Source organism: Asterias rubens, chromosome 15 (genome assembly GCF_902459465.1).
Source record: "Asterias rubens chromosome 15, eAstRub1.3, whole genome shotgun sequence".
NCBI classification, from domain to species: Eukaryota; Metazoa; Echinodermata; class Asteroidea; order Forcipulatida; family Asteriidae; genus Asterias; species Asterias rubens.
The window spans coordinates 7,754,716-7,780,391 of NC_047076.1; the positions used below are offsets into that span (position 1 = coordinate 7,754,716).

Sequence of the window (25,676 nt, forward strand, 5' to 3'; positions counted from 1 at the left end):
AACAGTAAAACAATATCAATTCTCGATATCGAAAATTTTGGATTTATTTTAAACACATGTCATGACACATCGAAACGTGCGGATACAAGGGTGGGTTTTCCAGTTATTTTCTTCCGACTTCGATGACCGATTGAGCCTAAATTTTCACAGGTTTGTTATTTCATACAGAAGTGTGGGCCTTGGACAATACTGTTTACCGACAGGGTCCAATGGCTTTCAGTGGTAGTTAATTACAAAACTAAAAATAAATTTTGGGGATCCCAATATAACATCACCATCAGTCGTGTACAAAAAGATAATTCGCATTTTATAAATAAATTGTGCATTGAACAAGTGGCATAACATTTTGTATGATTTTCATTTTGCAACAGCATTATCTGTCAAGATTTGTTCAAAACAAATTTTGTAATTACTGGTTTTGTTAGTCTTTCAGTGAAAATTGGGCCATGCAACTTTAATCGTGTTTTATCATATCTCATTTCAGATAAAATGAAATGCCAACCTGACAATCACCAAACTATAATAAGTGACTTGGAGACAGATCTCTGGGGACATACAGAAGTCAGTCTGGTCAATTTTTTGGTCTCCAGAGGATCGACAAGACCCTTTCTCCCTTATTTCTTATTTATTTATACATTTTTTCAAGATGTGTGCAAATCCTTCTCCAGCTCCATTAGTTTGTACACGTGCATACGGTGGGACAAAATTCATGCATTTTAACAAGGCTTCTTTGCTATTTAGATTTCTAAATTTAAAAAACCTGGCAGGTGATTCCACCTCACACTGTTTTATATTTGATGTCCAAAGAGATGGATGTTGTTTCTTTTTGAACTGCTGCCATTTCTGGTGTTCGTTTGCTTTGTATCTGCTAGCGTTCCCAGGGTATTTTTAGGTCTTTACAGTTTGGATGCAAATGAGTTCAAAGCAATGTTTTGATTGGCAAAATGAGAAAGTTAATTTGAGATAGACAAACAATATACTTTTATGCCAATTTTCTTGAAATATGAAAAGCTGGTCATTGACTCGTTTTTTTGTAAGTTCATTTTCTATGCTTTTTACTTCATTATTTTATCTAGTCGAGGGCTTACACTTTTATGACAATCACAACAACTTATAACCATTTAGTTACCAGTAAGTTCCATGAAATCATTACAAAATGCCCAAATATTGGCTAATATTTACAACAAATTTCATGTACAAATGACATGGGAAAAGAAACATATAACCAGTGTTGTAGCTATCTGACCAATTTTAGTGGTAAAAAATGTTTAGTTCTGGGCAGGCCTGCCCAGCTACAACACTGAATACAACAATAATATTGAGACATTTTTTACTCGTAAATACAGGAGGCTCTCTATGTGCAACAAATAACATAAAATAAAGCAAAAGTCAGGGTGACAAAAATAAAGATTTATCCTTCGAGAAAGACTCTGCTAGGGTCAAAACGTCAGGCCATTAACTATTTTGTTCAATTATACCCTCGGTCCTTTTGGTTGGTATGTAAGTTACTTGCAACAGCTGATCCTATTTTCTCAAAAATAAAGATTCAAACAAATGAGTCTTTAAAAATCTTAAGAGACTCAGCTTGGCGAATCTGAAGGGGTAAGTTGTTCCATAACGAAGGTGCAATAAAGTGGAAGGCTCTTTGACCCTATAATTGAATGGAAATGTAGTCTGCGTCATTAGGGACTGGACAGCAGAACGACGAGGACAAAGGAACAGGAACATACTTATGTAGAAGATCAGCTGTCAATTTCCCTAAACTCTTCCTAACTTAGGATTAATCTTAGTACTCAGGACGAGTTAAGTTCCACATCCATAGACTTTAGGACGCAATGAACCCATCCTCAGTTAGAACGGGTTACTCTCCCTAACTCGAGATAGGATTAATCCTAGCGTTTCGTGAATCTGCAGATAGACAGAGCACCAGTTTTGTTTAAGAAACAAACAAAGAATGTCAACGTGTGAAATATTGGGAAACCAGTTCAGGAAATGATCTTTACTTTAGCCCTTTTGATTCAGAGGCAGTGGGTCAAGTGGTGTGGCCATAAGCGCTCTAGCCATTTTGGCACAAGCCTCTTGTGTCCGCTATTATCTCTAAAGGGATACACACTCTAGATATTTTGTGGGTTTTTTTGCTGATTTATCTTTCAAACCTGATCCAGATATAAACAACGACAAAAATCAAACCAGTACAGACAGGTCCAAGAGTCAGGATGTCACAACCGACCAAATTAAATTAAATCAAGAGTCCAGAAGATTAAAATCAAAACTATGTCGAGTCCTTGCCACGTTTGTGTCTCTCCAGAGAACAAGTACAGAAAAGAAAAAAAACATCAATTTCGCACGGATGTCCCCGGGCCTCCCCCTTGCAAGCATCTTTTACATGATCTCATTACCTAATATATTTGTTTCTGATTTGCAGGGGGTAAAATAAGGGGAAAAGGGGGGGGAGCGATGTGTACTGCGTGATTGCTTCCAGGGTTAATTCTAACCAAACTGCCTGAGGTGACAACTGGAGGAGATGCATCCTTCAGTGGGTTGACAAAACACGGGAAATTGCATCATGTCCAATTTAGCTCTGGTGTCTCGAGTCTCGCAGTCTAAAATTATTCGTCTTCTTTTTTTTCTTTCGAAGTGCCTCCAAAAAAATCAGATTGCACACGGATGTTACAAGGGGTTTTCTTTGCTTAAACAAATCTTATATCGTGAAGCTGAGAGATTTGTTAGACGGGCAGATCCTGCATGATAAACACAGCCACTGTAGGTGATACTCCTAGATTGTACTCGGACCAATGCCTCCTGCGGGCATGATCGGTATCAAGACATTTCTAAAGTGTATTTGGTGTCATGATGACACAGCAGTCTGTAATGGTGAAGCTGTGAATTGCAATGAATTCATGAACAGGTCATAGTTTCTTTAACGGCATTTTACCTCATCTCAATTTGTTGAGAGTAAACCGACCTACTTTGTCAACAACAACAATTGATCATTACATGTGTACCTGTAAAAGCAAAACTAACTTCTCCACCCTGTTAAGCCTCAAAACATCCATTGATCTTTGCCTTCATACATTATGGATAATTTGACATTTTCAAGAAAGTGTTGACTTACCACACTTGGAGGCGTGTGTGACGTGTAAGCGGGATAAGGCTGGGGCTGAGGTTGATAGCGAGCTCCTCCATGGGGCGAAACAGATTGCGCCACCCCACCGTGGGGTACCACAGATTGACGAGGGAAGAACTGTGTCCATCCTTGTGTGGCTGCAGTAGCTGCTGCAACTGCAGCCTGGTTCTGCCACAGGATTGGGTGGTGGGTTTGTGGGGACATGGCACGTTTGGCGACATAAGGTATTCTCTGTTGCTATAGGATGCAATAAGAAATACAAAGTTAAGAAATATAAGCTGAGAAATGAAACATGAAATCTTCATTCCATATGGTGCATTTGGGGATAAAGTGTTAAAATTAAATTTAAAAAAACTGCTAAAAACTTTATAAGAGTACAGTTAATTATTTTGACTTGACACCAGGGGAAATGTTACAGGCAACCAGTTCCAGGCAATCACAAGAACCAAAAGACATTCACATCTCAATGTCAACATGATTTTCTTGGGAACAGTAAGATAATTTTGAAAAAATGTCCCTCATGTTTACTTCGCATGCTGTCAAGTTGCCTGTAAAAACAGCCATGTGTGACAAAGCCTACGAAATTAATTTATTTGAAAAAAATATAGGAATGATGCACCACTACTTTAAAAACTGACTTTGACCAAAATTAATAGAGACTTGACTTTTCTTTCCACAGCAGCCTTGGGTGTATAAAACAATAAAACCCAAATACCATCCAGGGTTCCGTAATACCATGGAGGTAGATTATGACTTGAATTGATTAGGATGGGAACAAAGCTACACCATATATGAACATTTGCCCTAAAGGGATACTGGGTTAACTGCAATGTCCTATATTATTATTTTCACAACAATGTAAGACCAATAATAAAACCCAGAACTCCTCGAGGAGAGAGAGCAAACAAAGTAGGTTAAAAGCATAGGCTCAATAATACAATAGTCAATAACAAATTGAAGTAACTAACATCCGGAATAACTTATGACACCTGTCACATTTAAAGCATATTTAGACAGAGTGAAAAATGTGTTGAATGTAAACCCATGGTAATACAGGAAAAGGTGACCCAACATGTAAGGTACACAGGGATGAATCAAATTTGTACAATGGAATTCCTGCGAGCAGACACTGTTATTACTGTTATTATTATCAGCAGCTTGTTGTATTTCCCCTTAAGGGCAAGGTACATCAGTGGTTTCTTGGATAGAACATTTTTCTTCAATTCAATCCCTTTCACACTTAAAGGATTTGGGTACCTTTTCAAAATGTCCATAGATTTACATTAAACTTATAGGGTTTGAAGATAATGATAGTGGAAAGCTTCCCTTCAAATATTACTTACTGAGGTGATGTAGTTTTTGAGAAATGAGTAAAACAATGTCATGAAAATGCGTTTGTAAATAATTAAAATAATTTTCGTCTCATGAGACGAAAGATATTTTAATGACATTGTTTTACTCATTTCCCCAAAACTACAGCACCTCAGCACGTAATATTTTCAGGGAAGCTTTCTACTATCATCATCTTCAAACTGTGTAAGTTTAGTGTAAATCTGTGGACATTGTGTTTTTTGTCTACAAAAGTTACATAGACCCTTTAAGATGAATTTCCCATGGAATTCCCAGGAAAGTTGGACGACCTATTCACACATGAAAAGCTTGACCTTGCAAACTCCCAGGGAAATAGCCATTACATAGGAAATACTAACCCCTCACTGGGAGCAGGGAAAAAGCCCTTTTCACACTCTAACCCAGCACATAGGCACATACCCCCAGAAAATAGCCACCCCTGCTTAAAGGCAGTGGACACTATTGGTAATTACTCAAAATAGTTATTGGCATAAAACCTTTCTTTGTGTTTTTGAGAAATAAGTAATTTACCTTGAATTTGATTTCGAGACCTCAGATTTAGAACTTGAGGTCTCAAAATCAACCATCTAAACGCACACAGCTTCGTGTGACAAGGGTTATTTTTCTTTTATTATTATCTCGCAACTTCGATGACCGATTGAGCTCAAATTTTCACAGGTTTTTTATTTTATGCATATGTTGAGATACACCATCTGTGAAGGCTAGTCTTTGACAATTACCAATAGTGTCTACTGCATTTAAACCCTAGGGTATACTCAAAATGTGCAGCCAAAACTCTTTGGAATAGGGAGGCAGTGTGAAAGTGTGACAGGGAAACCATTGGGTAAAAAAAACTACTGGGGCCTTCCCAGGGCTGTTTTCCATGTGGATAAGAAGAGAAGAGATACAGTGTAAATAGGGCTCTTGGCAAGATTTCAGTGTTCATTCTTGTCAAGTAAATTGTGTGAAAATCTTCCCAAATTCTGTTGGTTTTGTCTCATGGGCAATAGCTCTATGAAACAGCATAAACATGTACATAGCTATTTTCTAAAGACATTAAATTATTATCAAATTCCCAAATGATTTGTTTCGGACTGAAAGCTTACTAACTAAGTTGATGAAACTAGTACTATGTACAAATCCTCAAGAGAAATGTTTCAATTTGAAAAACTGTCCCAAGCAAAAACAAATAGCGTGTTTAGATTCCCCCAAATCCATTATTAAGGGAATCAATGTGTGGTGAAGAGGTTTTCAACTAGTGGTTTAATCCCAAGGCAGCCTGGTTCTTGATAATTTTACCGAGAAGAAGCCAAGGTAAATTATCAAGAACCAGGACTCGACGGGTTTAAACCACTAGTTGAAAACCGATTCAACACAATTTGATTCCCATTCATAAATAGCTTTTCAGTCAAAAACATCAACAATTTTGGTCAAAAAGTAAAATAAATGCAAAAATTTTAATTGTTCAATGATTTCTTTCAACACAACACCCCTCCAGCTAGATGAAATGGTAAATCCCTCCGCCGCCCTCGGGTAAACAACTCCTTATAAGGGAATGCTGTGCGCGTCGCACGTATCGCATGATGTGGCACAACTGTTTCAGCCGTTGCTCTCGACCAATAGGAATGAAGAAACTGTCTTATAAGAACAGGTGCAAGCTCACGTGTCAGGCCCATGTTTCAACACTTTTTACTGGTGTTATATCATCTGTTCAAACAACCCCTCGTGATGCCTTCTCGACCAATCAGAACGGATAAACTGTCTTAGGTATTCATGAATGTTTATTTCAGTAGCGGAAATAGAATTCAGCATAGACATTTCTATTGAATGTCACAGCCCTGGTTATTGCCTGACAAGGTTGGAAACAAAAACAGATAGCTACTCAGCTCAGTCTATTTATCAACAACAGAAAGGTCTATAATGCCCATGAAATCCATGTCAAAATAAACACCGTTTTTCATTGGCGACCCAATTATAGACCCAATTTGATGACATTTTTACAAGTTGGTCAGATTGTGTATTCATTGAAACATAGTGGATGGACTTTTATTCAAATCAAGGATCTTGTATCTATGTACTCACTTATTGTAACAAAAGATGCAGCTTTCTGCTGAAATCATCATTATAGTGCAATGTGACCCTAGGCCCCACCCTTTTCCCCATCTCCAAGAAATGAATAGTGGTGCATCTGGGCATTGAATTGGAGTGATGGACTGGAAGAGGAAAGGAAAGGGCCAAATCTCTTTCTTCTTTTTAATGACCCAGTTCATCAAGGATGCAGCCTGCTTGATCCTATCTAATTTATCATCTTCAGTGTGTGAGGGATGGTAAGGAGCAAGTCTCACTAAGACTGGCTTAAGATTTCGTCTAGACGTTATCGCTGTAGTTTTTCTCTTTATTTGCACAGACATGGCTGGCTTGCACTAATGACTCATGCAAATCTGGCCCCAATTTCATCTAGCTACACAAGAATCTCACTTAGATCCGAAAACAAGCTTCACGTTGAACTCGTATATTATTTAGGACAAGGCCTCAGTTTCGAAAAGGTGCTTAATTAAGAACAAAAAATTGCTAAGCCCAACAAATACTATGATAACTAGGATAAGGTTACCAACCAAAGTAATTGTCACATCAAAGACATTTGAATGTAGCATTCATGACTGGTATCTTGCATATTTTTCTTCAGAAATATTGTATTTCTGCAAAAGCAACTCTGTGAAATTGGGCCAAGTTCCCTTCAAATTTCTTGGTTGAGAGTCAACGCTGATGAGCAAGCCCCGGTTTCATGGCTCTGCTTACTGAAGTACAAAATCAGCGCTTACGGAAGCAGGGAATTCTGTGCTTATGGCAAGTGCAAGTGAAATTCACGGGTTAGCAGCGAATTTTTACTTCAGCGCGTGCGTACTCAATGTTACTAAGGCATTCTACGCTTACAAAGTTAACGCAGAAATTCGAAAGAGGGGAATCGTGATCGTAAGTGCAGAATTCGCCGGTAAGCAGAGCCATGAAATTGGGCCCAGGTCTGAAACAAGGATTCAAATTTTATGAGGTATCTTAAAATGAAAGCATTTTCACCTTCTGGTCACCCCTGGAGATATAGATTTCAAGGAGCATTTGGGAACAGTATCCTTAGCACTAGAGAAGTAGACCAAAGAGCATGACTTCTATATCTCTAAAAAGAAATTGATAGGCTATTTTTTTCTACCAGGCAGACATAAGAAAAGTTTGAATTCAAATAATAGTCTGAAATGTGTCATTCCTGAAACGTGCCCTCGACAAATGAATTCCCAGGGATTTAATTGATTGTGATAATTAAGCAGTCCATATTCCTTAGTCAATTTTCATGAGCATGTTAATCAACAATGACAGAAAAACACCAGGGCCCAATAACCGGCAGAAAATTTTTCTTAAAATAATTCTGCTAAGCGAAAAATGAGCAGGATACCAGTCACAAGTTGAACATTATGACACAGTGGCACATACATGTAACCTTTATATTCTGGCATGCATACTTTTGTTGTAGTAAGCTTTTGTTTCTGCTATGTCTGCTAAGAGCAGCAGCTCAATGAAATTGAGCCCGGTACATAATTTTATGAACTAGTCATTAGAACAAAGCCTTGCTTTTAAGAAAAGTTTGAATTCAAATAATAGTCTGAAATGTTTCATTCCTGAAACATGCTCTCGACAAATGAACTCCCAAGGATTATGCTACTGACACTCTCCACACTGAAAATTATGTGAGAGTATGATCACACACATCTTCAGGTTTCACTGTTTGGCGACACTATATGCAAACAGTATCAACGTATTTACCATGAAATTGCCCATAGACACCGAATACGTTCCGACGATAAGTTCAGACATAATTCCTTGATCAATATTCAACATAAATGATGGGAGATATCAAGCTGATTTATCAGTCTTGTTGCATCTAATGCTATCGCAGATTGAACAGGGTTGAACCTGCGGCATATTACTAATGCAAATCTCATACGCACATTATTAAAAAAAAACTGATTTACAATTCACATGAAAAGCAAATATTCGTGACACAAACAATCAGTGCGCGACATTATCCCACTGTGATGCAAGAACATTCACTTTTTGCAAATCGCAATTCAAAATACGCTTCGAGGTCATTAAAAAATACTGGAGTAGTAACACAAAAATAATAATAATATATTCTTATAAAGCACATTTTACAATAGCATATCAGTGCGCTTCACATAAGTGTCGTGGTCATTGGGCCAATAACATCCCTTTTAAATCTTTCTCAGCTCCCTGGGGAGTATACAACCTGGGCAACCGTAGCACCGTAGGCTTTTTCATACATGTACACAATATGAACCTCTACCATCCCAGGTACACATTTATACCCCTGGGTAAAGAGAAGCAACTACAGTAAAGCATCTTGCTCAGGGACACAAGTGTCATGACTGGGATTCGAACCCACACTCCGATAACTTAAAGGCAGTGGACACTATTTGTAATTACTCAAAAAAATTATCAGCATAAAACCCTGCTTGGTAACGAGTAATGGGGAGAGGTTGATAGTATTAAAAATTGTGAGAAACGGCTCCCTCTAAAGTGACGTAATTTTCGAGAAAGAGGTAATTTTCCACGAATTTGATTTTGAGACCTCAAGTTTAGAGTTTGAGGTCTCAAAATCAAGCATCCAAAAGCACACAATTTCATGTTGCACGGGTGTTTTTCTCTTTCATTATTATCTTGCAACTCCGACGACCAATCGAGCTCAAATTTTAACAGGTTTGTTATTTTATGCATATGTTGAGATACACCAAGTGAGAAGACTTGTCTTTGACAATTACCAATAGTGTCCACTGTCTTTAACCACCAGAACTTATTTTCGAAGCTAGAAACCCCTCGGCCATGACACCCTGGTCTACTCTAAAGCATATAAGATCATATGAATATGATGAGTTCCTACCTGAACTGTTTGCTCATTTTGAATGTTGTCGTTGTTCGATTGTTTATTTATTTATTTTTGGGGGCATATTTTTCTATTGACCCATTTCACCCGACATCGTCATCAGAATAATCTTGGATGCGCCATTGTGGTGGTCAATGCCACTGTGTGTTATTCAGTGAAGTGCGCACTTTAGGCAACGCAGTGTTTACCAAAAACCTATTGCCCACCAAAATAGTGAGCATGGCACAGTCGCCGCATGTGACGCGCGTGCAAGGGGTCAATAGAACTCTGATTTTTCTTCACTTCTTGAAACTACATTTGCAGGTGGATATAGTACCAGAAACCTAATGTAACGAATAAAAAGTGCTCAATACAAAAAAAAGTAATCCTAAGCCACAAAACTTGAAAGAGTTCAAACCCAACACTTTAAAGCCGTTTCGGTAAACAGTATTGTCCAAGGCCCACACTTCGTGTATCACAACTTATATGTAAAATAACTGTGAAAATTTAGGCTCAATCGGTCATCGGAGTTGGGAGAAAATAACGGAAAAAACCCACCCTTGTTTCTGCATGATTCGCCGTGTCATGACATGTGTTTAAAATAAATCCGTAATTCTCGCTATCAAGAATTTATATTGTCTAAATGTTTTCTCAAAAAGTAAAGCATTTCATGGAACAATATTTCAAGAGAAGTCTTTCACCATTACCTTCTGTAAACCCTATAAATTATTTGTAAATCTGTGAACTTTTGTTTTTCTTTTTTTTTTCTGTACCGAAAGTGTATAATGGCTTTTTAAAAAAATGCCTGGAAAACTTTGAAAAATGGTCTCAAAATGTGAAACTAGAAGGATGGAATTCCTTTGAAGAACAGGCTGACCCCTAAACACCAAGTTCACAAGACATGACCACCAACAAACTACCCTCCTCTGGATTGACCTTGTGCCCTTAAAGTGCAACCAACTGCCCCTCCTTCTTTCCATTTCAGAATGCCTCAACCTCTCTCCACAGTAACTCCGGATAAATGACAGCAGATGGATGGATGGAGGGGGAAATGGGGTGGTAGTAGTATTGGGGAAGTGTCCTGAATTCCATGCCCCAACAAGCACATATTTCTCTAAACATCCCAATGCGTGAACCAGAGCCTTGTTCATCCACTCCCTATTGGGGAAACTATACTCGGGAAAATCTCCTAAAAGGGTCAAACCTGGGCCCAATTTTATGGCTCTGCTTACTGCTAACCGCCAATTTCTTCACTTCCAATCACCATTATCGGCTAGCGTGCAAGCGCCCAATTTCTGCGCTAGATGTGTAAGCGTAGAATACCTAGTAATGTGGAATACGCATGAGCACAAGCCGAAACTCCCCACCAACCCATGAAATAACGCTTAGCATATGCACATTCCCTACTTCCAGAAATGCCAATTCTGTGCTTACGGCAAGCAGAGCCATGAAATTGAGCCATGGGGTCAATTTCACAAAGAGTTAGGACTAGTCCTAAAGGACTAGTCCTAAGAGATTTCAAAAACCTACAGCTAGTCCTAAGTTAGGACTAGTAACTCGTCCTAACTCGAGATAAGACTAGTCCTAACTCTTTGTGAAATCCACCCCAGGAGCATGGCTCTCACAATCAGAGACAGTCCTCTTTTACAGTTCTCAGAGCCGCAAAAAGGGACTAGTTATGTCTGCTGCCACCAGCTTCTTATAATCTCCCATTCCTTCTAAATCAGAATACAATATATTCCTCCATTGTGCTAGTATAGTCAGAAAAGCCTCCTCAAGGGTTATACATGGAGCATGGCTCTCACTATTCACTCCAATCGGGATACAATAACTACATTCCCCCAATGAGGGTAGTATATTCAGAAAAACCCCCCAAAAGGGTTAGACTTGAAGAAAGGAGGAAGAAACTGGTCTGGACACCCATTCAGAACACATGTTTGACCTTGTCTTCCAAGTGTAAAGGTTTTAGCTGTAACAAGCCTCTAGGGCTGATGAGTGAGGTTGTGGAATGTGCCAGAGTGGTCACCCATTTATTTTCCTTTCCAATATAATTTGAGACCTGGACTTCAGCAGGTGGGTCCAGGAGTTGAGTGGCGTGTGAATGAATGATGCAGCTGTTTACATCCAAGCGCCCTCTGTTGACCAGTATAGTAAGACGTTTGTCATTGGATACAATGATTTCATTGGATACAATGATTTCATTGGATACAATGATTTCATTGGATACAATGATTTCATTGGATACTACAGTGATTTTATTGGATACAACGATTTCATTGGATACACTGATCTCATTAAGTAAACATACAGTGATGTAAGCTTTCCGTATGTATTTGATTGGTCCGAGGTGATGTAATTTTTAGCAATTTGTCATCTTGCAATTTTGATCGTCGTTTGAGTGCATGCAGCATGTGCAAAATGTTTTTACATTAGTAATGTTGTTTTATTCACTGTGTAATAATGTAGGCTACATATGCATTGACTTTGAATCTCCATGTGAAATGAATGTGAGGTCAAAGGTACATCTGGCAGCATCCAGTCCGGGCATTGTTAGCGGGCCCCCCGGAGTGTGACAACAGATGCACATGCTAAATTTTTTGTCAGCTTTCATTTCGGATGAATAAGCAGAAGCTCACAATAGAGGGCTCTCTTCAGGAACTGGACACCACCACAAAGTATTTTTATATTAAAATTTCTTTTAGCTCTACGTGACACCTCCCCCTTTGTAGCAAAATTGCAAACAAAAATTGTTTTGCGGCAATAATCCTCTACTTTGTAAACAATCTGTTTCACCATACAGCAAGGGTTTCACATGAGGAAATTTGATATAAGGACATCTGGTTGTTTTGTTTCTATTTAAATTACCTGCTCGACTATCTATGGACCATCTTTTCAGCTTCATAACAAAATGACACATCTGGAACATTTGATGTTGTGACATCTTCACTTCCGTTATTGAATTGAATTACGACATATGTGATGTGATTGTTTTATGTTGAGATTAAACATACCGTGCTCAACCCATAACCCCCAGATTGGAGGAAAAATGCAAAAGTCAACTTCTGCTAGAAGTTTATATAAATACTTTTTGGTTGTCATGACCGGGTTCAAGTCCCGGTCATGACACTTGTAAGTTGTATCATTATTAGCAAAACACCTAACCATTGCTTCGTCCTTCGGATGGGACGTAAAGCTGTTGTATGTATCGTGTGTTGTTATAAAAAAATTCAATGCACAAAAAATATCCCAGTCCATACTTTCGCAAAGAGAAGGGGTTCGCCCAGGTGCGTCTAGCAGTGTGACAATCTTCAATCATGAAGGCTTTTTTATTACCAGCACACTCTCGTAAAAAGTGGGACCTATTTAACCCTATGGGAAAACCTCAAGCCCTTGGGGTTTTGTTAAGAAAAACATAAGAAAGTATCAATTTCAAATTCACACTTTACACTGGTTCAGCAGATTAGTTTGATTCTCGCGCCTCTTGCAAACACCACAGGAAGTCGCTCTCAGTGAGTGTGATTGGCGGGTGAGTCACACCATCTTCCTCCATGCACACACACACACCATGGGCACACACATAGCATGGAGTAATTTCTTCCTCCATGCACATTATAGCATTATAGCAACCCTGTAGAAGAAATCTTCATGTTGGCTCAAGTCAAAGGGAAGAATATAGCTTATAAACACATGTAACGTTCTGTATATTTTGTCCAAGTTCGCAGCGATTCTACTTTAACGTTCCCTATTTTTTTCCTATGCTCGCAGCGATTCTATTCTATTCTGAGGAAACTCGTTTTCGTCCCCATACACTAGTGCACGATGTCATGGTACCACGTTTCGATATACACATGTTGCCTGTGCTTGGGAAAGAGGATGATCTGGCCACAGGAAACGTTTTCGGATCGTTCTGATAATTACTAACACAGGGTTATAAGTGGCCGACTTTGTCGCAATATAGAATCCGCATCCCCTTGAAAAAAAGTCGCATCCCCTTCTTGAGAAAACCCTTACACGTTTGGGACAGGGTATAAAACTGCAACATAGAATCCGCATCCCCTTGTAAAAAAAGTCGCATCCCCTTCTTGAGAAAACCCTTACACGTTTGGGACTGGGTATAATACTGCAACACAGAATCCGCACCCCCTTGAAAAAAAAGTCGCATCCCCTTCTTGAGAAAACCCTTACACGTTTGGGACTGGGTATAATACTGCAACATAGAATCCGCATCCCCTTGAAAAAAAAAGTCGCATTCCCTTCTTGAGAAAACCCTTACACGTTTGGGACTGGGTATAATACTGTAATACAGAATCCGCATCCCCTTGAAAAAAAAGTCGCATCCCCTTCTTGAGAAAACCCTTACACGTTTGGGACTGGGTATAATACTGCAACACAGAATCCGCACCCCCTTGAAAAAAAAGTCGCATCCCCTTCTTGAGAAAACCCTTACACGTTTGGGACTGGGTATAATACTGCAATATAAAATCTGCATCCCCTTGAAAAAAAAAGTTGCATCCCCTTCTTGAGAAAACCCTTACACATTTGGGACTGGGTATAAAACTGCAACATATAATCCGCATCCCCTTGTAAAAAAAGTCGCATCCCCTTCTTGAGAAAACCCTTACACGTTTGGGACTGGGTATAATACTGCAACATAGAATCCGCATCCCCTTGAAAAAAAGTCGCATCCCCTTCTTGAGAAAACCCTTACACGTTTGGGACAGGGTATAAAACTGCAACATAGAATCCGCATCCCCTTATAAAAAAAAGTCGCATCCCCTTCTTGAGAAAACCCTTACACGTTTGGGACTGGGTATAATACTGCAACATAGAATCCGCATCCCCTTGAAAAAAAGTGGCATCCCCTTCTTGAGAAAACCCTTACACGTTTGGGACTGGGTATTAAACTGCAACATAGAATCCGCATCCCCTTGTAAAAAAAGTCGCATCCCCTTCTTGAGAAAACCCTTACACGTTTGGGACTGGGTATAATACTGCAACACAGAATCCGCACCCCCTTGAAAAAAAAGTCGCATCCCCTTCTTGAGAAAACCCTTACACGTTTGGGACTGGGTATAATACTGCAATATAAAATCCGCATCCCCTTGAAAAAAAAAGTCGCATCCCCTTCTTGAGAAAACCCTTACACGTTTGGGACTGGGTATAATACTGTAATACAGAATCCGCATCCCCTTGAAAAAAAGTCGCATCCCCTTCTTGAGAAAACCCTTACACGTTTGGACTGGGTATAATACTGCAACATAGAATCCGCATCCCCTTGAAAAAAAGTGGCATCCCCTTCTTGAGAAAACCTTTAGGCCTACACGTTTGGGACTGGGTATACTGCAATTTAGAATCCGCATCCCCTTAAAAAAAAAGTTGCATCCCCTTCTTGAGAAAACCCTTACACGTTTGGGACGGGGTATAATACTGCAATGTAAAATCTGCATCCCTTGAAAAAAAAGTCGCATCCCCCGAGAAAACCCATTTATGCGTTACGCATCCCCTTGAGAAAAAAGTCGCATCCCCTTACCAATACCATGTGAGAATACAGCATGCATAATAATCCGCATTCCTTCCTAAAAAAAGTGAAGAGGATTTAAACTAGTTGTTTAAACTTTGGGAGGCCTGATTCTTTATAATTTTAACGGACGGAGTCCAACAGTTTTGGTCCAAAAGTATATAGGTGACCCTATGTTCAACACTTCCTTCTAAAGGAAATTCTATCCATATACCATAGAATTATTATTATTTTTTGGCCATATCTATACTACACGTTTAAACATTGCTATGTGACATATACTCTGGAACCATCAGAATTCTTAGGTATTTATGAATGCCATTTACATATTATGGGGTGGATCAGTGTTTTTTATGTCGGATTTTCTGATTCACTGGCATAACAGGCACTGTAGCACATTTTCATCTTCCCCCTTCCTTTTCTCTATTGTTATTATTACTTGAATTCGTCGATGTCGAAAAACAAAAAAAACAATGGCATTAAAATATTACAAAAAAGTGAAGAAAAAACTATTGCAGCTATTATTATTCTTTACCACCCTATAGATCATATGGCAAATGGATATCTTTAAAAAACATAACAAAAGTATCTAAATTCTGCCAATTCAAACCTCATGGAATACTATTATTTTGTATTTCATTATATTTGAAAATGCGACATAGGTTTACAGTAATTTGACTAATAACGGGAACAGCTGCTTTGCTTAAAGCAATCGCATAACATCGGTAAACAGTATTGTCTAAAGGCCCACACTTCGTGTATCACAACTTATTATATAAATTAACAAACCTGTGAAAATTTAGGCTCAATCGGTCATCGGATTCGGGAGAAAATAACGGGAAAACCCACCCTTGTTTCCGCGCGTTTCGCCGTGTCATTATTCTCCATATCTATATAGAATTGATAATTAATAAGTTCTGTTCAGAAAGTGTCCAATGGCTTTTAATGGTGATAATTTGTTTAATGTTTTCTCAAAAAATAAAGCATTTCATGGAATAATATTTCAAGGGAAGTCTTTCACCATTACCTTCTGTAAACCCTGCAAGTTATTTGTAAATCTGTGAACTTTTAATTTTTGTTCTGTTCAGAAAGTGTCCAATGGCTTTAAACGGTGAGAATGTGAGAACAAAGGAATAGTAATTTACAAACAAAGGAGTTTTACAAATTGCATTAATACTGTTCCATGTATGAGTGCTAGTAAACATGAAAACACTTTATTTGCTCATTTAAATATATTTTTTCCACAAGGAGCATCATTAGTTCATTTCTCAAATTTATAGTGCCTTTTGCATAATTAACTAGAATCTCTCTTTTAACGATTTTGTATTTTTAATGCCCATTAGTGCTTTTATAGTTTTAACTGCTTGTATAGTTCTATATTTTTATACTGTATGCCATGTTTTAATAATGTCCATCTGTAATGTCCCTTTTTGTCTCTTCGTAAATTGTGGCATCAGGAGATTAACTCGATAGTAATTTAGTTTACTTTTTTAAAATCCTTCAGGGGTGCTGCTTTTTTTGTGATTGTATTGTATGTTCTTGTTTTTGTTTTCTTCTGTTCTTATTGTCTGTGCTTGAATTTTTGCCTGTGAAATTAATAAATGAAATGAAATGAAATAAAGAATATACAGAGTTAATTAGTGCATTGTCTCAAAATACAACCATGTAGTGATATCTGGCTTATTCCATAAGTTTTGTTTTATCAACTCACAAAAAGACTCTTTTCATTCAAATTTGTTTTCACAAAGAGCAAAATAAATGATCCGAAAAGTCTATTAAAAAAAAGCTTTTCCACAACGTATAGACAACATTATACCTGCCCGCTCGTCCAACCGACTCGTCATTCTTCCGTCCGTCAACTTCCAATATAAAACAATGCGCAGCGAGAATATAATTCTGAACCCGCATCGCACTTCGTGGAAAGTTTTAAAGTCTGCTATTTAAAGACTAATACATTGGTAGATTTATTTATGTCTTACAACGTCATTGCGACATTTCATGTTTTAGGAAATTCATGTTGGTTCTCCATTCAGTTACATTATTAGGTCAAAACACGGGGGTTTTTGTTTCGCTTTATTTGACACTATGGCCTATGTAAACTTTGTTTGCTTCTGTTTCACGATAAAATATGATTGTGGTTGATATATGGCACATTCATTTCTGCATTCTGTTACAGTCATGCACATGAAAACAAAATAACAACCCACTAGAGACTAAAGCTGTGTTCCCATTGGACTTATTTTTGCTAAAGTACCGCGACTTTTCTGTAGAATGACAAAATTAAATCCAATGGGAACGCATGTTAAACTGACCTCCCTGTCAACTTACCGCGACCGTGATGTAAAACTAACAGGCCGAATGAGGTCGCGGAAGACTTCCGCACAGCCACGGTAAGTTATCAGGGCCAATAAAAAGTCCAATGGGAACGCTCCGCACTGTAAACCTACCGCGACCACGGTGTAAAACGCTTTGCAAATAAAACCACTTCCTGTAGCTGTATACACACAGAGGGCGCGCGAAAATGGAAGTATGGTTCCCTGTCTCGTTTGCACTGACCATCATACCATATGCAGCGTGTGTACATGTACCATGTAATACAAAACAACGCTATTTTCCAATTCTTTTTCTCAAAGCTTTTGTTGACGGCGGAGCATTTGGGGTAGACAAAGAACTTGAACTAGCCATTTCCAGGTTTTGTTGTTGTAGGAGGAATGCCTATAAAAATTATGTAGCGTCGTCGCGTTCGTCAATAAAATAGCGCGCGAAAACTACGTCACAGACACGTCGTATCCTGCTTAGGTCAAAGGTGACTGTGCACAGCGCCCCCGATGTGTGACGATCTGCCAGTTTTGGAGAGCGAGTTAGCTGTTCCGTCGTGGAATTTAAGTCCAGGTGGGAACGCACGGTAGAACTACAGTCGACTCCCGTTATAACGAGGTCCGCCGGACTGGCCCATTTTCCTCGTATTATCCGAATCTCGTTATAAACGCAGCGCGCTAAATATAGATACACACGTCATCATTGTGCATGCACACAACACGTGTACGTGCATATACATTGTACACAACACGTGTATGTGCATATACACTTGTGTTAGCCTGCACGGAGCTGTTTGCTTATCAGAACAGCTATTACGAGCATCTTGTACACAAGAATATCATTGCTAAATGTCTTTTATTGAGTGATTAATCAGGAAAATGTAATATTTTGTACAATTTATGATAACAATATAGCAAAGAGATGTCAACTTGCCGTTCAGAGTGGATTCTGCCGCGTAGCGCATGGTATGAACATGATGCATGCACTGAACGTTCATTTTCGTTGGTGATCGACATGGAGTATCATGATAACAGCATGTCAAGCGTGGGACACCAGCGAGATGTTTCTGGAGTTCCGTTGCACATGGACTGAAGGGAGTGATGATTGTATAAAGGAGCTTATTTCAGTTGTTTGCCGTTTCCTTTTTAAGCTGTTCCGATCCAGTTGTTTTGTTTCATTATTCAATTTCTCCTTTTAATTCTTATAACAGTATTTAATTCATTAAATCTTTGTGTATCTGTGTCTTTTAAAATAATTTTCTTTTTGATTTATATTATTGATTTAATAAAATCTTTGCGTATCTGTGTCTTTTAAACCATCTCTATCTTTTGATGTGATTGAATTAAATATTCCGGACGGGCAACCTTTGTTTTTTCTTTCTTTTCTTAAAAAAAAAACATTTTTGGAAACAGGGGAATCTTCATTCATTGAATTGTTATTATTGAATTAGTAATAATATTTTTAATTGAAAAAGGGGCTCTACTAAAAAAAAAAAACTTGAACAGCGGTGACGTTTTTGAAGTTTTGCATGGATGATACGAGCAAGGAATAATCATTAGAACCCCCAAATACTGCCGAGTGCGTTCGCCGACATGAATTTATTAAGTAAGCGGTAAGTTTTTGAAATTGAGAAGGATTGTCGTCAGTGACTAAACCGTTGGTGGTTTTGAGCCACGCGCGTGATTTAAGCCCTCTATTGTCTGCTTGGGTAAACCAGTCCGTTGAATAGACTGGTGGCACTCTACGAGCACCATGCAATTATCACCTCTATTGTATTGATCATGGGGTTTAAGGGCTTCATGTCATTTCTCAACCTTGACGAAGGTAAGCTTTTTTTACACACTTATTCCAGGCCCTCGCTACAAACGTCTGAAAACAATACATTTTGTCTCCAAGGGACCGCAAAATTACCTCGTTATAACCGTGTTCTCGCTACTTCCGTGCTCGTATAATCCATATTTTAATGCATTGAAACACGCACGGGGCAGTTCGGGACCGGCAAAAAACCTCGTAATGACCGGAACCTCGTTACATGCGAGCTCGTAATAACGGGAGTCGACTGTACACCTAATCCAGTCACGGTAACTTTCCGCGTGGCCGCGGAAGAAAAAGTCCAATGGGAACACGGCTTAACATAATGGAAACATTATAGACTTACATAAACAAAAGTTTAAGTTAGGTGTGAACAATGCAGTCAAGGACATGTCAATCACCTAAGAGAATCCACTGTGTTGGGGGCTTCCTGCTGTGATGATACTGGGGATTAAGCGGTTTATCTTGAATGTGTTAATTGTCTTAAAGCTATTAAAGTTCTACATAAGAAATAAGTGAAGAATGTAATAGGTCCCACTTTTTACGAGAGTGTGCTGGTAATGTTTGTAGTGAGGCCTAAATTTTTAATATTGTTCATGGTTTGTTTTCAGAGATTTGATTGGCTTCAGTTTTACTTCTACCTCAATGGTTTCACAGACTTAAAGACAGTGGACACTATTGGTAATTGTCAAATACTAGCCTTCACAGTTGGTGTATCTCAACATATGCATAAAATAACTAACCTGTGGAAATTTGAGCTCAATCCGTCATCAAAGTTACGAGATAATAATGAAAGAAGAAAACACCCTTGTCACATGAAGTTGTGTGCGTTTAGATGGTTGATTTCGAGACCTCAAGTTCTAAATCTGAGGACTCAAAATCAAATTCGTGGAAAATTACTTCTTTCTCGAAAACTATGGCACTTTAGAGGGAGCCGTTTCTCACAATGTTTTATACCGTCAACCTCTCCCCTTTACTCGTCACCAAGAAAGGTTTTATGCTAAAAATTATTTTGAGTAATTACCAATAGTGTCCACTGCCTTTAAAGACCCCTTCAAATCCCCTTTGAATCCCTTCATCAGTGGAGGTAAGAAATGACTGTACCCTTTACATTATTCAATGTAATGTAGATACATCTAATACATAATTCACTCGCAACCAAATACCTCAAGAAGACAAACCACATCCTTCCCTAATAATGTAGCCACCAAACCAGCTGCTGTAGTTTGTCTGATTTAAATACACCTGTCAGTTGGGCAGGTGATTAGCACCTACTTGGGACCAGCCCACACAATGCCCCCCTTTACTGCTGTATCATTGTAGTGTATAGTCAAGCCATTAGGAGGGTTGTGTTACAATGTCACCTGCAAAGGTAACTGTTTTCTTTTCTTGGTTGGACAAAGCCCACCTGGTAGGTTAACTGGTGAGAATGTAACAGTCAGAGGTGGTTAGTTTTACATCATAGAGCAACCTTGCCCTTACTCTATGCTCTATGGTTACATGTACAGAGCATAGAGCATACAGCCTACAGGATAAGCGTTCAGGATTCTAGTCCAGATGTTTGTTTTTAAAGATGATCTTCTCATCAAGAGCACTTGGTAAACTCCCACTAGATGATATAAACACCAAGCTGGCAACAGCCAATCTCTTTGATACAATATAAGTTATCACACAAGCGCGAGTGGAATACGGAGAAATATAGCGCTTCTGCGTCCCATATCCAACGAGGCCGAAAGTCAAGTTGGATATGGGACGCAGAAGCGCTATATTTTCCCGTATTTCCACGAGCGCGCGTGTGATAACGTATTTATCTTCAAGCAAACTTGGCGCATGACATAGAACACACAATACGCATGGTAGTGATATTAGCCGTACAATGTAGGTTTTTATCACCACTCCATTCTGCGAATCTGATTGGAGGATTAGCGCGTACTTGAAGATAAACATTGATATAACGTCTATGATTTGATGATACATCCTTGCCCTATTGGAAGTACAATGTAGGCCTTATGTTAAAGGGTCTAAATGTGATTTGTACAACAGCTATGGACAGTAGAATATGTTGTGAAAAAACTTTTCACTTCGAATCAAATACTGGGTATAGAAAAAGATCACTTTTTTAGCCACCCAAATTTGAATCTTTCTCAGAATTGTGTATTCCAATTGCAGATAATAGTCTTCCAGCGTAAACTTAACCACTCCAGATTTTTTGCATTATCTAACAAAAAAGCTACTACCTTTTGAAATAAAATTTTCACAGGTTAGTTTTATAATATAGGGCCTATATCTACAACTATGTAGATAATCCCTTCAAAAAGGTAAAATGCAGAGTTAAACTTTAAACAATTTTGTTTACTGCAATCTGGAAGGTCTCTGAAATTGTAGCAGACCATGAGCAGATATAATTCAAATCTAAATAGGCCCTGACCATTTTTAGTGGCTATGGCTATGGCTTGATCACCAGATGAAGCCCATGGTGAAGCTGTTAATGACTACGAAGCCTTCCACAGCTGCAGCCACAGCTGCAGTCACAGCTGCAGTCACAAATTCAAACATGGCCTTACTTTAAAAAAAAAATTTAAAAAAAACCTGCTTTCAAACCAGGGTCCGATTTCAAAGAGCTGCTCTTGTGATTGGTTGTAAACTCCCCAGGGAGCTGAGATGGTTTAAAGGCAGTGGACACTATTGGTTATTACTTATAACAATTATTAGCATAAAACCTTACTTGGTAAAAAGTAATGGGGAAAGGTTGATGGTATAAAGCATTGTGAGAAACGGCTCCCTCTGAATAGGAATAGTTTTCGAGAAAGAAGTAATTTTCCACGAATTTGATTTCAAGTTTTTTTCTTTCATAGTTATCTCACAACTCCAACGACCAATCAAGCTCAAATTTTAATTATTTTATTCATATGTTGAGATACAGCAAGTTTTTTAAATTGTTGCAGGCTACCCATGTAGTAGAAATGTTAATATTAGCAGGTAAATAAGTATGTTCAAAGCGCCTTGACAAAGAATCTATAAATAGAAAGAGCTACAGTGAGTAGCTATTAGCATTATATAGTGTTTAAACACTATCAGAATAATGTCACCCGCCAAAATACAATATACAATGCCGTCTATGAGTGACTGGTATCCTGCTCATTTGTGCTTAGCTAGCAGAAAATTGTTAAGCAAAATTTAGTTAGAATTTGGCCTTGGGACAGAGAAATGCCTTTGATCGATACGCAAATTGAACAATTGGTTCACAAACTCATCTGTGATTGTTTCAGCTTCATTCAGGGAATGTTTGGTAACTGCAAACATTGTTTCTGTATTAAAAAGAACAACAAAGTGATAAGAGGTTTTTGATTCCGCAGTCACCAGAAGGGCAAAGTGTTTCTTTTCATTGCTAGTAATCCTAACCTGGTATGCTAACAAGTCAGAATGTTTTAAATTCACAGGTGTAGTGTCAAGGCACCCGATGTTCTTGTTCTCTTGTCCAGGCTCTGTACAAGCCTAGGCTTTTTCCTGGTGCCCTCCTCTTATCACTCGTTGTTCTTATTTCTTGTATGTTTCATGATTATTTATTGTGATATTTGGAAATAAAAAACAAACAAACAAACTCTAATACATTCTAATTTGAGAAGCTTAAAGAGTTTGGGTAGTTTTTGTAACACAAAACACAGTGATAGATTAACAAAGCAGGCTGATAATGGAGTCATGTGAAAGCTATCAAATACAACCTGTGCAATTGAACAAAAGTTTGTCAGCTCACTGGAAAATATTACCAAAAATAGTTTGGTCCATATCTTCATGGTTGGTCAATGCACAATATAAAAGTAAAACTGTCTCACATCCACAATCGTGTATAGTATATTTCAGTTTTTCAGACAAGCGAAAATAAGCTGAAAATTGCCTCCAGGCATTTTTGCACTGATATAAGGCATGATTGCGTTGATATGTCCTGGCATATTCCACATAAATGTAGGCTCCAAGGCCAGCATGTGTATTGTGTGTTCTTAAGTACCCTCCTTCCACCTTTCTTGACTTAAGACAGAAATTGACATTTTTAATGAGACCTTGAGTCTTTACAGCACAGAAGGGAATAAGTGCAGAGCTTTACAGTTCCTCGGGTAAACTTGAAAGGAATATAATCAGGACCAAGGAATTTTCTACCGGCTTCTTTTAATATTAGAGTCAGTTCTCTCTCTGTCTGGTGAAGCTGGCGTAATTTGTGGCAGACTTTAGCCCCTTTCAAACTGGACAAACTCCCCAGGAAATAACTGGGAATGTTTGGTCCACTCTTTCATCACAACTCAATTGTTAACCCTTGCAAACTCCCGCGGAAATAGCCCTTGGAAAGCCCTCGAAATAGTTATCCTTGCTTGGGAGATAGGGTTAAGGACAGTTCATGTACTTGCTTCAACTGGCGTGTGGTGGCTAGTAGCTCCTGAGTATTTATTTCCTCTGGGAATTGGCTCTGGGGTATTATGACAAAGTCTTTTAATTTGTTTGTTCAAATTTATAGGAGTTATTGGGAAAACTATGTAAAGCGTTTCCCACAGTGAATCAGACTTGGTTAGCAGACCACTACTAAAGGAGAACATACGCTTATCAAGGTAAACTACAACCTAGTAAGAAAATCATGCCTCAAGCCTCATGAATAATTTGTGAACCCACAACTTTTTCTGGACATCAAAGATTTGAGGGAAAATACTGTGCCCATTGGAGAGCACACTATTAACATGGACCATTTGGGGTATACAAGACTTTAGAGTGCTGCCCATTTTGCTCACAATCTAAGGGTCCTTAGTCCAAAATAAAACCAGTTAGTTCTTTCTGGTGTTTTCATTTTGGAGGGGAATATCTATATAAAATAAAATAAAATAAACAAATAAAAATCCTAAAAATTTACAAGAAAACAGAAGGTACACTTCTATCAGCAGATATTTCTGATTTGATTTCAAAAGGCTGAGACTTTTAAAATATTCTATGATTTTTATTTTTTTTATTTTTTACATTCAGCATTGGCTGATACGGGGACCTTGCTTAGTGTGAGGCACCCTCAGCAGTGGTGTCTGAATATACTGCCCTCTCTTGACAACAAACACTAAAGATAAAATTAGGAAATCATGTAGATGAATAAATCTGGCTGTAATTGGTTCGGAAATAAGGATGCGGGGGCTCGTAATTGCCAGATTATTTCATTTGAAACTCATCTTAGAACAGCTGACTTTGTTTCCATCTACAACATTAAACTTCCTGTACGAGACAGGTGGCCTGAAACCATTGACGGTAATCACATAATTATAATAACCAGGTTTGAATTCGAAGAAAGGGAAAATCCCAGGAACAGTCTCATAGGTTAATTACTATTTTTTATTTTTTACTTAAGTACTCCTAAAAATGAAATTTGTGTGGGCACACCCCACACAAAGGTGACATAACGAAAGAACTCACTAAAATCAATGACTATCTTTATTGCTTTTAAAAGGGGTTAAACTCTCCCACAATCCTGTATGTAAAGTAATGCGCGAATTCTTGAACTTGAACACAAAGTGTACACAATTGAAAAATGTTCTTCTGTTTTGTTACTTTATTTTTAGAGTACTGTTTAATTCCTTTTCTGTTTTGATGAGCAAATAAAAAAGCTCTGAGTTTTGAAGTTTTGCGCATGGAGCGTTAAACATGGATGAGACTTGACCAACTTGAAAATTCCTGGAAAATTGCTTCCAGGCCAGGTTTCCTCTTATTATACTAGACCCAGAACCTCACAGACATTACAATTAAAGGCAGTGGACACTATTGGTAATTACTCAAAATAATTATTATTAGCATAAAACCTATCTTGGTGACGAATAATGGGGAGAGGTTGATGGTATAAAACAATGTGAGAAACGGCTCCCTCTGAAGTGCCATAGTTTTTGAGCAAGAAGTAATTTTCCACGAATTTAATTTCGAGACCTCAGATTTAGAACTTGAGGTCTCGAAATCAACCATCTAAACGCACACAACTTCGTGCGACAAGGGTGTTTTTTCCTTTCATTATTATCTCGCAAGTTCGATGACCGATTGAGCTCAAATTTTCACAGGTTTGTTATTTTATGCATATGTTGAGATACACCAACTGTGAAGGCTAGTCTTTGAAAATTACCAATAGTGTCCACTGCCCTTAAACAGGTTAACAGACTCTGTGCATCCCCAGAAATACAAAACTACAGTTTTTGACATAATGTAGACCTGTTTTACTTCTGTCAAGAAACTTTAAAAGCTAAAAAAGGTTTTGAAACAATCCTGAGATATCATGTCGGGGGTTTGCCTTAAAAAAACTCACTCGTCGGCCATACAAGTCAACCAAAATAGTAAAGTAGGGATTTGACATGCCTGCCGCTGTTTTTTGCTCGCATTTGGCGACTGGGCGACTGCTTATTTTGAACCCTTCTTGTGCTTGGTCACAAATATAAATCAGTATCTTACCGGAACTTGATGTTGTGGCATAGGCCTCACTGCATAGGCAATCGGCTGAGGTTGGGATATCGGTGTTCGGGACTTAATGACTGTCACTGGTCTACTCTGAGGTGAAATCTATCCGATCAAAAAGAAAACATTTATAATGAGTGATAACTTCCCATGGTAGGCTT

At 38.4% G+C, this 25,676-nt stretch overlaps 1 protein-coding gene across 1 annotated transcript in view; it reads right to left on the reverse strand.

The window, feature by feature from the left end:
* Nucleotides 1-1,851: 1,851 nt before the first annotated feature.
* The window catches only part of LOC117300235, a 49,755-nt gene continuing 25,930 nt past the window's right edge, over nucleotides 1,852-25,676 (reverse strand). Inside the window, exons 4-6 of the mRNA XM_033783961.1 lie at nucleotides 25,513-25,620; nucleotides 3,116-3,364; nucleotides 1,852-1,908 (exon numbers count right to left, since the gene is read on the reverse strand). Of these exons, the coding sequence (XP_033639852.1) occupies nucleotides 1,852-1,908; nucleotides 3,116-3,364; nucleotides 25,513-25,620 (414 nt within the window). The remainder of the gene's footprint in view (nucleotides 1,909-3,115; nucleotides 3,365-25,512; nucleotides 25,621-25,676) is intronic.